Here is a 14,270-nt window from a genome sequence, read left to right on the forward strand (position 1 = left end):
TGGCTTACACACCTTTTGAACATCTACAGATAGATTTCATAACAATGCCAAAGGCTGGACGTTATAAATTTTGTCTAGTAATTGTAGATCAACTAACCAGATGGCCGGAAGCATTTCCTACGACCCGAGCCACAGCAGATTTTGTTGCAAAGATACTTTTAAAAGAAATTATTCCTCGTTTTGGCCTACCAGCACGTATTGACTCTGATAGAGGGAGTCATTTTACCGATTCTGTCTTAAATCAAATATATTCTTGCTTGGGGATAACTCCAAAATTCCATGTTCCATATCACCCCCAGAGCTCAGGCCAAGTGGAGAGGATGAATAAAGAACTTAAGACTATGATTGGAAAATTATGCACTGAGACCCATTTAAAATGGCCTGAAATTCTCCCTCTGGCCCTATTTTATCTTAGAAGCAGGCCTAGAGGAGACTTACATATTTCACCATTTGAGATGCTTTTTGGACATCCGCCTATACAGGCTAAGCCTTTCTCCCCGGCTTATACAACGCTATTAGGGGGAGATATTACTATTGCTTCCTATATACAGGAGTTACAGCACAAACTACGTGAACTTCATGAATCCGGAGCTGCAGTACACGCTGGACCATTAGACTTTTCTCTGCATGACCTGAACCCAGGAGATAAAGTTTATATCAAGAATTTCAAGCGAACTGGAGCAACTCAACCTTCATGGGAAGGACCATTCCAAATATTATTAACTACTCCAACATCTATAAAGATTGGAGAAAGAGACTCTTGGATTCACTGCTCACATGTGAAGAAAGCATCTTCTGCTGAGACTGATTGACTCTATCCTATCATATGAATTGTGACTCTATCTTATCATAAGAATTGGAGATAATAATCCATAGACAAATGGATGCTGGTTTTTTTTCTCTCAAGAATATATTGAATTACTGATTTTTTTCTTATTTTTTCTTATTTCTTTTCTTTTATTTTTTTATCAGAATAATTGGTTTTTTTCTCATGTTTTGTACTGAAGGTACACATAATTAATATTAATATTTTTTCCCTGCAGTAATACAAGTTAATATATATACTCTTGCTATAATATCAATATATGCCTAAAAGCTTTAAACTATGGGAGCCTGCCATTTATTGATAAAATATTATAGGACTGTGATTAATGTTTGTGTCTGATTCCAGGAAAAGGGATAAAAACAAGGAGCACAGACTAAACCTGAATAGTGCCAATAGAGCACACAAGAAATATTAAAGTGAGACTCGAGGTTGCGACGCTTAACTTATGTTTAAGTCGTAGGACTTCCTTGTATCTACACTCTTTTCGAAGTACTCAAACAAGTACAAAGCTTGACTATCATGCTGGCTCCCTATATCTCTGAAGGAAAAAAATCAGACAAGGGAATGACATTTCCCCATCAAAATAGAATTCTAATTCTTTCCTTCTTATATTATGGCAACTTCCTGTAGTCTTGGCTACAAATGGCTAAGTGAAATATTACTGCATTCTGTCCTACATACTTGTGGGATAGAAATTACTTTAAATTGGACCTATACAAGGTCTATTTTGAATTTTTCTTATGTTTTTGATTATTTTTCTATTCTTTTGATAATTGACACATATACCCCATAACTGAACATTGCATTCTGAGCTAAACTTGATATTTTTTTTTAAATACTTACTTCAGGGGGGATTGTATTTTAATTTAAAATCTAAGAATTTTTGAATTTTTTTTGTTTGAGATTGTATTTTTATAAAAAATCCAAGACTTTTGTTTAAGATTTTACTGTTATAAAAAATTTCAAAGATTTTGATTTTGTTCGAGAAAAGATCTTCAAGAAAGAAGCTTGAAACTTTTATATCCAGAGAATGAACTGTTGCAGAAAGATGCCAAAAACCTACACTTCATCAAGAAGATCAAGAATGAACTTTGGATGTGATTGATTGGACTGAACTTTTGATTGAACATTTATTGTAACATTTATGCCAAAAGGGACTGCCCCTAATTTGGCTTTCTGTCAATGCGCCTAGCAAACATTGGTTTTGCTTTCTTTTCTTTTCTATTTCCTCTCTCACTATTCTAATTTCTCCTAGAAAATTGAATATTGTGTATATCTTTAGTTAGAAGTGAATTTAGAACTACAAAATGATTATGTTAAATGATCAATGGGGAGACTAGTCTCCCAATGATCATCAGGGGGGATTGTAAACCTCAAATTTCCTTAGACTTACAAATGTTGGAAATTTCACCATTGGGATATTTCATACTTGGAAAATTTCTTACTGATAGTCTATTGGAATGGGAACCCCATTGGCATGGGAGGTTCTTTCTCTTCCCTTCTTAAGATTACTTTAGGACAGAAACCCTTTGCTGAACAATGGAAAGGACTTTGACCTATGCTTAAGCATAGAACAGGAATTTCTTTGAGTCTTGATTGATTTTAGAATTGATACAATGGAGATACTTGGAATCAATCTCCACCCTATTCAGTCCTAATAGGATTGAGTAAGGGCTGCAGCCTAGATCAAAATTTAATTATTCCAATCTCTACCCTACTCAAGTTAACAGGATTTAAAAGGGCTGTAGCAAAGGAGTAAAGATTTAATCATTTGAAAATATGACCTTCAACAGACATGTGCAAAAGCCAGAAACCTCTGGGCGGTCCTGGGTTAAGCTAGAGCCTCCATTGACAGGGAAATTGATGAACAGTGATTGGTAGATGTGAGGACTGAGGGGAGGCAACTTGGAGGGTTTTCCTTAAAGATAGGGGGTCTGAAGACTCAGGGAGGTTGTTGAGGTTTTGGTCGGTGTGGTTCCTGGGCTCTGAGAAGGCTTGCTCTGAAGGAAGCTGAAGGTGGGGGCCTCTGAGACTGTTTCTCCATTTTGGACACGTGAGTAATAGGGACTGATCTCTTTTCTTTGCCCCAGCTATCTAAGGGCTTGGGCCTTTTGGTCCAGCCTAAACAGAAGGGGTATTTAAGCCCTATTCCCTTCTCTCCCTTTTTCTCTCTCTCTATCTCTAATTCCTTTCTTACTCCTATTGTAATTAAACTCCAAAAAAGGCTGACGGCTGACTTGAGTTTTTCATTTAGGAATTACATAGCTGATTCCTTGGCAACCTTAAATTAATATATATCAGTCTTTTAAAGTGATTCCCTTCTTACACCAGGAGGAAGGCTGGAGAGGGAGGGGAGGCGGGGAGCGGGGGGAGCCCCACGGAAGACCTGGCCCGGGGAGGGGCCGCAGGGTCAGAGCACTAAGGAAGGGCGAGAGCCCCCAGAGACACGCAGGGAGAAGAGAGGGCCACCAGGGCTACGTCGCTGCGACGAGGCCAAAGGGCCGGCTGCAGGGGAGGAATCAAGACGGCAGCTAAGTAGCAGCAAAAGGCAAAACGGCCTGACGGTCCTTCCACAGCAGGCTTTGAAAAAGCTCTTCAAAAGGACGGGAATCCAAATCCAACAACAGAACGGAGTCTGGGGACTTTCCCAACTTGAAAGATAGGCAAGAGAAATCAATTTCCATAGGATACGGGGGAACTGAAAGCAAAGCTGCACACAGGAGTGCTACCTGCAGCGCTAGGGCTAGGATTGGGTGTAAGCTAACTTTGGGGTCCCGAGAGGGGTTACACCATCAGAAGAGCACATCAGACCAACCCCTTAAAGGCCCGCGCCCCGGCACCAGCCCGCAGTGAGCTCCACAAGTACATCTGGCTGGAATTTTTCAGGCCTGTACCCCTGGCAGTGTAGAAGACTTAGCCCCAGACCAAAGTAGCTCACCCTGCCTAATCCTGCAAACCAGAAGACGAGAGACAGAATATCAGCAAGTAGCTGGAAGAATTCCTATTCCTATGCAAAGAAAAAAAAGACTGGGAAAATGAGCAAAACAAAACAAACCACTCTCCACACAACTAAAACTGGATTAGAGCAATTAGAAAAACATTAACTGCTCATGGGTAGGACGAGCCAATATAATAAAAATGACCATCCTACCCAAACGTATTTATCTATTTAGTGCCATACCCATGGAACTACCAAAATACTTCTTCACTGATTTAGAAAAAACCATAACAAAGTTCATTTGGAAGAACAAAGGATCAACGATATCCAGGGAAATCATGAAAAAAAAAATACAAAGGAAGGGGGCCTTGCAGTCTCAGATCTCAAACTATACTATACAGCAGGGGTCATCAAAACAATTTGGTACTGGCTAAGAGACAGAAAGGAGGATCAGTGGAATAAACTGGGGGTAAATGACTTCAGCAAGACTGTCTATGATAATCCCAAAGAACTCAGCTTCTGGGACAAAAATCCACTATTTGATAAACACTGATGGGAAAATTGGAAGAAAGTGTGGGAGAGACTCAGTCTGGATCAACACCTCACACCCTACACCAAGATAAACTCAGAATGGGTAAATGACCTGAATATAATGAAGGAAACTATAAGAAAATTAGGTGAACACAAAACAGTATACATGTCAGACCTTTGGGAAGGGAAAGATTTTAAAACCAAGCAAGACTTAGAAAGAGTCACAAAATGTAAAATAAATAATTTTGACTACATCAAATTAAAAAGTTTTTGTACAAACAAAACCAATGTAACTAAAATCAGAAGGAAAGCAACAAATTGGGAAACAATCTTCATAAAAACCTCTGACAAAGGTTTAATTACTCATATTTATAAAGAGCTACATCAATTGTACAAACAATTAAGCCATTCCCCAATTGATAAATGGGCAAGGGACATGGATAGGCAGTTCTCAGCCAAAGAAATCAAAACCATTAATAAGCACATGAAAATGTGATCTAAATCTCTTATAATCAGAGAGATGCAAATAAAAACAACTCTGAGGTATCACCTCACACCTAGCAGATCGGCTAACATGACAGCAAAGGAAAGTAATGAATGTTGGAGGGGATGCGGCAAAGTTGGGACATTAATGCATTGCTGGTGGAGTTGTGAATTGATCCAACCATTCTGGAGGGAATTTGGAACTATGCCCAAAGGGCACTAAAAGACTGCCTGCCCTTGGATCCAGCCATAGCACTGCTGGGTTTGAATCCCAAAGAGATCATAAGGAAAAAGACTTGTACAAGAATATTCATAGCTGCGCTCTTTGTGGTGGCAAAAAACTGGAAAATCAGGGGATGCCCATCAATTGGGGAATGGCTGAACAAATTGTGGTATATGTTGGTGATGGAATACTATTGTGCAGAAAGGAATAATAAAGTGGAGGAATTCCATGGAGACTGGAACAACCTCCAGGAAGTGATGCAGAGTGAGAGGAGCAGAACCAGGAGAACACGGTACATAGAGACTAATACACTGTGGTATAATCAAACGTAATGGACTTCTCCATTAGTGGCAATGCAATGTCCCTGAACAATCTGCAGGGATCTAGGAGAAAAAACACTATTCATGAGCAGAGGACAAACTGTGGGAGTAAAAACACTGAGGAAAAGCAACTGCCGGTTGAGGGGACATGACAGAGAAGAGACTCTAAACGAACACTCTAATGCAAATACCAACAACATGGCAATGGGTTTGAATCAAGAACACATGTGATACCCAGTGGAATCACGCATCGGCTATGGGAGAGGTGGGGGGGGGGGAGGGGAAGAAAATGACCTTTGTCTCCAATGAATAATGTTTGGAAATGACCAAATAAAATAACGTTTAAAAAGAAAAACATAACCCTCAAAAACTTGTATGGGCAAAAAGAGCAAAGAACAGAAACAACAGAGAATTGTGAGATTCGAGAAACTACAAGTAAAACTTAAAAATAAATGGGAATTGGTCTTATACTCTGGAAGAACTCAAAAAAGGAATTAAAAAATCAAATAATACAGGTGGAAGAAAAATGGGGAAAAGAAAAGAAAGTAATGCAAAAAGAAAATAGCTTAAAAAGCAAAATTTGTCAAATGGAAAAGGAGGTACAAAATTCCAATGAATTTTTCCTAAAACACAGAATAGACCTACTGGAAAAAGAGGCAAAAAAAAAGAAGAAAATAATAACATAAAAAGAAGAATGGGCGGGGAGCAGATGGGTAGCTTATTGAATTGAGAGCCAGGCCTAGAGACGGGAGGTCCTAGGTTCAAATCTGGCCTCAGACACTTCCCAGCTGTGTGACCCTGGGCAAGTCATTTAACCCCCATTGCCTAGCCCTTAACCACTCTTGTGCCTTAGAACCAATACACAGTATTGATTCCAAGATAGACGGTAAGGGTTTTTAAAAAAATAAAAAATAAAAAAAAAAGAATGGACCAAGTGGAAAAGGAGGTTCAAAAGGTCATGGTAGAAATTCAGTCTTTAAAAATTAGAATTGGGCAAATAGAAATTAATGACTTCATGAGACATTAAGAAACAATAAAACAAAATCAAAAGAATGAAAAAAATAGAAGAAAACATGAAATATTTCATTGAAAAAGAACTAATCTAGAAAACAGATCTAGGAGAAACAATTTAAGAATTCTTGGACTACCTGAAAGTCATGACCAAAAAAAGACCTAGTGTAACCTCGAAAATATGGGTTTCAAGAGTGTAAATTGTCAAAACTGTAAAGATAATTTTTGATGTCTTGATTTAAATCAAAAATAAGTGGTCATCATGGGAAAAATTCCCAAATATGAAAATACCCAAGTCAGCTGGGTTTTATGGAGATTTTAATTAATACAAATGAAGGAATTAAGGAAAGAGAGAGAGAGAATAAGAGAAAATAGTACGAAGGGCCTAGCCTTAAGAGAAACTAGTCAGTCTTTAATCACTCACCACAAAATTTGTCCCAAGCAAAACTCCAGTCCTTCACTGAAATCCTCAACTCCTGAACTGAGTTTCTGAGACCCAGCTCCTCCAACTAACTCTAAACTCCAACTAAAAAACTCTAACTAGTCCGAACTCCAACTAAAAAACTCCACCTTGAGCTCCTTCCTTTTAAAGAAAATTTTCTCTTGTGTCACCTCCCCTAAATTTTCACATCTACGAATCACAGTAGATGTTTTCCCCAGGACTGAACATTCTTAGTTCACATCTTCTTTTGTTATCACCTTCTCTGATTAGATTATATCTTCTGATTATTTCACATCTCTTTGCTAAGCTTGCCCTTTGTAAGTTGTTTGACCTTTTAGTGATTAATTTAACCTTTATAGGTACTTAGCACCCTTTTTGTATTAGATCTAAAAATAGACAAGCAGTTTAAGGTTTTAGCTTCACTATAAGTATGAGTTGGGGACTTTTCATTGTTCAATCAGGAATTTACAACTTTATCTTCCCCTAAGGCACTGTCTGAGTAGGGTGGAGTAACTTTAAAGTTCTCAATACATTCCTGACCAAGTACCTCCATTGTAGAAAATGGGGAATAGCTTAATCAAATCTTCTTCTAAGGTACAGTCTGAGAAGTTTTTAAGATTCACACTAGACAGCATATTACAAGAAATTATCTAAGAAAACTGCCCTTATATTCTTTTTTGTTGTTGTTAAACCCTTACCTTCTCACTTAGAATCAATACTGTGTATTGGCTCCAAGGCAGAAGAGCGGTAAGGGCTAGGCAATGGGGGTCAAGTGACTTGCCCAGGGTCACACAGCTGGTGTATCTGAGGTCAGATTTGAACCTAGGACCTCCCATCTCTAGGCCTGGCTCTCAATCCACTGAGTTACCCAGCTTCCCCCTGCCCTGATAGTCTTGAAGAGGGTAAAACAGAAACTGAAAGAATCCACAGATGACCTCCTGCAATAAATCCCCAAATGACAACTCCCAGAATGCTATTGACAATTTCAAGAGCTCCCAGGCCAAGGAGAAAATACTTCAAACAGCCAGAAAGAAACAATTCAAATATCAAAGGAAGGAATTTAAGACCAAGCAAGAGAGAGAGAACATTACAAAATGTAAAATGAATGATTTTGATTATATCAAATTAAAAAGGTTTTGTAGAAACAGAACCAACGCAATCAAAATTAGAAGGAAAGCCTCTTTGACAAAGGTTTAATTTCCCCAATATATAAGGAACTAAGTCAAATTTACAAAAAATCAAGCCATTCCCCAATCAACAAATGGTCAAGGGATATGAATAGGCAGTTTTCACACGATGAAATTAAAACTATCAATAAGGACATGAAAACATGTTCTAAATCCCTCCTAATTAGAGAAATGTGAATCAAACTGGATAATGAGGTGATGTCCCTCGACTGAGGAATGGCTGAACAAATTGTGGTATATGTTGGTAATAGAATACTATTGTGCTGAAAGGAATGAACTGGAGGGATTCCATGTGAACTGGAAAGACCTCCATGAAAGGATACAGAGCAAAAGGAGCAGAACCAGGAGAACATGGTACACAGAGACTGATACATTGTAGCACGATTGAATATAACTGACTTTGCTACTAGCAGCGATGCAATGACCAAGAACCTGAGGGATTTACAAGAAAGAATGTATCCACATCCCAAGAAAGAACTGTGGGAGCAAAACCACAGAAGAAAAGCAAATGATTGATCACATGCTTCAATGGAAATATGATTGGGGAATGTTGACTTTAAATGGTCACTCTATAGCAAATACTAATAATAAGGAAATAGGTTTTGAACAATGATACATGTAAAACCCAGTGGAATTACTTGTAGGCTCTGGGAGGGGGGAAGGAGGAGGGGAGGGAAAGAACATGAATCATGTAGCCATGGAAAAATATTCTAAATTAATTAAATCAATAATTTTTAAAAATTATTATCATTATCAGAGTACTTAGAAGAAGTATACATGGATAGAGCGTGTGGTAGTAAACTGTTTAGGACGATATGTCAAAAAAAACTAGGAGTGAAAGAGAGGCTTGTACTAAGAGACATGGGAAGAGAGAAGTAAAATGGAATAAATTATGTCACATAAAGAAGCACAGAGAGGGAGAATACTATTACACTGGAGGGGCAGATAAGTGTATTATAAATAAATAATAGGAATAGAATAATCGCCTTACAATCACACATTAAGAAAGTTATCCACTTTCATTACATAAAAAAAAATCTCACTTGCACACATGAGGATGGCACAAACATCTTATATAAAGTTTCACTCACATGCATCTAAATATTCACTCTTATATACACGCACACGTTAATCTTAAACACACGCATGATCCTGTAGTTCTGGATACCTGAGATCATCTTTCAAGGTGAGACGACAGGCAAGTATGTATCCTGTAAAGGAGAAGCCACCCCGGACCTGTGACAGACTTCAAGCAATATCAAATGATGAAAGATACACAGACAAATGGAAAGAACTTTGAATCAAAGACATTATGGGGAATGAACTTCAGGAAAATGGGTCATGTAAGATTAATCGCTGATCATATTAACTTCACATATAGTGAAGTACATCCACACATACATTGGAATAAATATGAATCCACCATGACATACTTAGAACACAAACAAATTTCACTTTGACATTAGGGGCTGTGGCGTAAATAAGGACAGCCCATAAATATATCTGTAAATAAATCTCTACTACCAGAGGATATATATGTATATATGTATTTAAATAACATGTGACGTATGTAAATGTGTACAAATAGCAGACGTGTATATATATATATATCTCATAATAATGATCTAATCCAGTAATATAGATATAGGGACAGAGTAGTTTAGGGTGGAAAAGGGAATATTGTAACTAGAGAGGTAACATAGGGACAGAATAAATCAGATTTCTTTAGATACAAGTTAATTGTTACATTGGAATTAGCATTGCATAATGTACAGGATAGTAAAATTTTACTTAAGATTTAAATTTTATTTTGATTGCAATAGGAATGACTTTTGTATTAAAAAATTGTAATGTAAAAATTTTGTTGGCACATAATCCTAACCTTCTTCCCACAACTCAGTCTTAGCATAAGATAAGAACTCCGATTAGCAAACAGACAGATTAGGATAAGATTTATGATTTTGGGAGGAGGGAGGTTAGATGGGAACAATAAGTAGCATGGATAGATTAGAATAGACATAGAAGACAAGTAACTGGTGTGGGCCAGGGTGGCACCATGCGACCAATAGGAAATGGAGGGTTTGTGATAGTGGCTGGCACTGGAGAAAAAGTGCCAGACTGAAGAGTATGTGAAATGTATCACTTCGATGGAGGAGGGGCCCCAGGAGTGGATTCTGGAGGAGAGGAGATTCGGACCGGGAGAGCAGTGAGGCTCTCAGACGACAGAAGGTGGAAAAAGACTTTCTCCTGAGGGTTACCCATCTTTCCTGCTGGTGACTGGAAATCTTTCCCCCCAACACTTCCCAATTGAAGGGACTTTCTGAAGAGAAACCTGAGCAGACTTTACCTCAGCTCCTGTTGCCCAGGGGGGAGTCCACCTGATTTTCTCTCGGGGGGGGGGGAGGGGGGGAGGGGGGAGCTCAGACTGCCAAGGCCCGATTTCTCCCCAAACTCGAGGAGGGAGAAAAAGGGTTTAGATAGAGACAGGGACCCCCTTTTCCCCACTTTCCTTTTCTCATTCTTCCCTGCCCGTTACTCCTTTTGTATTACCTGATTGAGTTAACATTGAAAGTTATCTGTACCCCAAGCTGAGTGTGAGTGACCGGATCAAGGGGAGACCTTTTGGTCTTGAGTAGTGGAGGGGGGACAAGAGGGACAAGAGCCAATTGGGGAGAGCAGCTTTAGCTAAGGAGGGAAGGCAGAAGGGGAAAATCTTCAAACCTCCTCTCCTCTCTCTGAGCCAACCCGTTCCACCTGCTGTCTTCCCTGAACCCTGCTTTGAGAAGGAGGGCTCTCTTCCCCTTCCCCCTTTCTATACCGAAAGTACAAGCTCCGCTTTGGGTACAAAACTTCTCTTTCTTTTATTTTTTTTAAAACAAGGGGCAGATAAGGGTGGTGACAGGTAATACTCAAACTTTACTCTCATTGGAATTGGCTCGAAGAGGGAAGGACAGCCAGGTTCTTCGAGGTAGAGAATCCTGCCTTATACTCTATAGAGAAGTACAAGGGGAGTAAGAGTGGTAGGGAGAAGAGTAATACGAGGGAGGGAGGAATTGGGGGAGTGACTAAAAGCAAAACACTTGTGTGGAGAGAAAGAGTGCAAGGAGAAAGCATAGGAGTAAAAGAGGAAATCAAGATGGAAGGGAATACCTGGGTGGTAATCATAACTCTGAATGCAAATGGAAGGAACTCATCCATAAAACAGACGCGGACCGCGGAGTGGACTAAAAACCAGAACCCTATTATAAGCTGCTTACAAGAAACACGTTGGAGGCAGGAAGACACAAACAGGGTAAAGGCAAGAGGCTGGAGCAGAATCGACTGGGCTTCAGCGGAGACAAAAAAGCAGGGGGAGCAATAAGGATGTCTGACAAAGCTAAAGCAAAAAAAGATGGGACTCAAAGAGACAGAGGAGGAAATTACATCGTGATAAAAGGCAGTATAAGCAATGGGGAAATAGGCATCCTTAACATATATGCACCAAATGGCACAGCATCCAGATTCTTAAAGGAGAAACAAAGGGCCAGATGCCAGAGACATCCCGAGAGAAGCGAGGGGCCCTGGGTTCAAGGAGACGAGGCCAAAGGGCTGGACGCCACCAAGACACGTGGGATGAGCCAGGTCCACTTGCCTTTCTCTGTGGACATCTAAGAAGGCCCTCTGCCTAACAAGGCTCCTGCCTTGGTCTCCAGTCCCAGGAGCTTGGGGGCAAGGTAAGCACAGTGTCTACCTGGGAAGCCCACGCTGCCCTTCTCTGCCCACAGCCACTGGCTACATTGCTTCTGCTCAGTGCAGCTCACACCATGGCTGAAAACCAGGTCAGGGTCCAGAGAACCAAGCAGGCCCCAAGACAAACCTCCCCAGGCCCCAAAGGGCAGCCCAGGAACCAGGCACTCTGCCCTGCTTCTTCCCCCACCGTCCCAGAAGCCCAGGTCCTGGGGGCTTTGAAAAGGGTAAAACAGGGCCAGAAGCGGGTCCTACCGGTCGCCCTGGTGGTGTCCCCACCATCATGTGCTTCATGCCACTCCATGGTCCTGTAATAGCTAAGCATGACTTCCCACAGGGCTTTGCAGAGGTCAGCCAGGCAGGGAATGTAGCTGTCGGTTGTCACATGCTGCAGAAAGAAAGAAACTCCAGTGAGAAGCCCGTAAGACATGATGGGAGACAAGGCAGCTGGAGGGGTCACCAATGCTCATGTGGAACCCCGGAGAGCACGCTCAGAGAATCCCCAGGGCCCTGCGGACCCCACAGACAGAACACCGAGGACCCCGTGGGGCCCTACAAAGAGAATGATAAGGACCCCTGGGCCCCGCTGACCCCACAGAGCACACCAAGGACCTTTGAGACCCCAGAGACAACAAGGAGGACCCCTGGGCCCCACTGATCCCATGGAGCACACTAAGGACCTTTGAGACCTCAGAGACAACAAGGAGGACCCCTGGGCCCCGCTGATCCCACGGAGCACACCAAGGACCTTTGAGACCTCAGAGAGACAACAAGGAGGACCCCTGGGCCCCACTGATCCCACGGAGCACACTAAGGACCTTTGAGACCTCAGAGAGACAACAAGGAGGACCCCTGGGCCCCGCTGACCCCACAGAGCACACCAAGGACCTTTGAGACCCCAGAGACAACAAGGAGGACCCCTGGGCCCCACTGATCCCACGGAGCACACTAAGGACCTTTGAGACCCCAGAGAGACAACAAGGAGGACCCCTGGGCCCCGCTGACCCCACGGAGCACACTAAGGACCTTTGAGACCCCAGAGAGACAACAAGGAGGACCCCTGGGCCCCGCTGACCCCACGGAGCACACTAAGGACCTTTGAGACCTCAGAGACAACAAGGAGGACCCCTGGGCCCCGCTGACCCCACGGAGCACACCAAGGACCTTTGAGACCTCAGAGACAACAAGGAGGACCCCTGGGCCCCGCTGACCCCACGGAGCACACTAAGGACCTTTGAGACCTCAGAGACAACAAGGAGGACCCCTGGGCCCCGCTGACCCCACGGAGCACACCAAGGACCTTTGAGACCTCAGAGAGACAACAAGGAGGACCCCTGGGCCCCACTGATCCCACGGAGCACACTAAGGACCTTTGAGACCTCAGAGAGACAACAAGGAGGACCCCTGGGCCCCGCTGACCCCACGGAGCACACCAAGGACCTTTGAGACCTCAGAGACAACAAGGAGGACCCCTGGGCCCCGCTGACCCCACGGAGCACACCAAGGACCTTTGAGACCTCAGAGAGACAACAAGGAGGACCCCTGGGCCCCGCTGATCCCACGGAGCACACCAAGGACCTTTGAGACCTCAGAGACAACAAGGAGGACCCCTGGGCCCCACTGATCCCACGGAGCACACTAAGGACCTTTGAGACCTCAGAGAGACAACAAGGAGGACCCCTGGGCCCCGCTGACCCCACGGAGCACACCAAGGACCTTTGAGACCTCAGAGACAACAAGGAGGACCCCTGGGCCCCACTGATCCCACGGAGCACACTAAGGACCTTTGAGACCCCAGAGAGACAACAAGGAGGACCCCTGGGCCCCGCTGACCCCATGGAGCACACCAAGGACCTTTGAGACCTCAGAGAGACAACAAGGAGGACCCCTGGGCCCCGCTGACCCCACGGAGCACACCAAGGACCTTTGAGACCTCAGAGACAACAAGGAGGACCCCTGGGCCCCGTTGACCCCACGGAGCACACCAAGGACCTTTGAGACCTCAGAGACAACAAGGAGGACCCCTGGGCCCCGCTGACCCCACGGAGCACACTAAGGACCTTTGAGACCCCAGAGAGACAACAAGAAGGACCCCTGGGCCCCGCTGACCCCACGGAGCACACCAAGGACCTTTGAGACCCCAGAGACAACAAGGAGGACCCCTGGGCCCCGTTGACCCCACGGAGCACACCAAGGACCTTTGAGACCTCAGAGACAACAAGGAGGACCCCTGGGCCCCGCTGACCCCACGGAGCACACTAAGGACCTTTGAGACCTCAGAGACAACAAGGAGGACCCCTGGGCCCCGCTGACCCCACGGAGCACACTAAGGACCTTTGAGACCCCAGAGAGACAACAAGGAGGACCCCTGGGCCCCGCTGACCCCACGGAGCACACCAAGGACCTTTGAGACCCCAGAGAGACAACAAGGAGGACCCCTGGGCCCCGCTGACCCCACGGAGCACACTAAGGACCTTTGAGACCTCAGAGACAACAAGGAGGACCCCTGGGCCCCACTGATCCCACGGAGCACACTAAGGACCTTTGAGACCTCAGAGAGACAACAAGGAGGACCCCTGGGCC

At 43.4% G+C, this 14,270-nt stretch overlaps 1 protein-coding gene across 3 annotated transcripts in view; it reads right to left on the bottom strand.

Annotated features, from left to right (window-relative positions):
* Positions 1–14,270, bottom strand: part of VPS50 (VPS50 subunit of EARP/GARPII complex) — a 67,419-nt gene that overhangs the window by 30,580 nt on the left and 22,569 nt on the right. For all 3 annotated transcript variants that reach the window (XM_056803991.1, XM_056803992.1, XM_056803993.1), the window contains one exon: positions 11,943–12,075. In XM_056803991.1, the coding sequence (XP_056659969.1) occupies positions 11,943–12,075 (133 nt within the window). The remainder of the gene's footprint in view (positions 1–11,942; positions 12,076–14,270) is intronic.

Source organism: Monodelphis domestica, chromosome 7 (genome assembly GCF_027887165.1).
Source record: "Monodelphis domestica isolate mMonDom1 chromosome 7, mMonDom1.pri, whole genome shotgun sequence".
Classification (NCBI taxonomy): Eukaryota; Metazoa; Chordata; class Mammalia; order Didelphimorphia; family Didelphidae; genus Monodelphis; species Monodelphis domestica.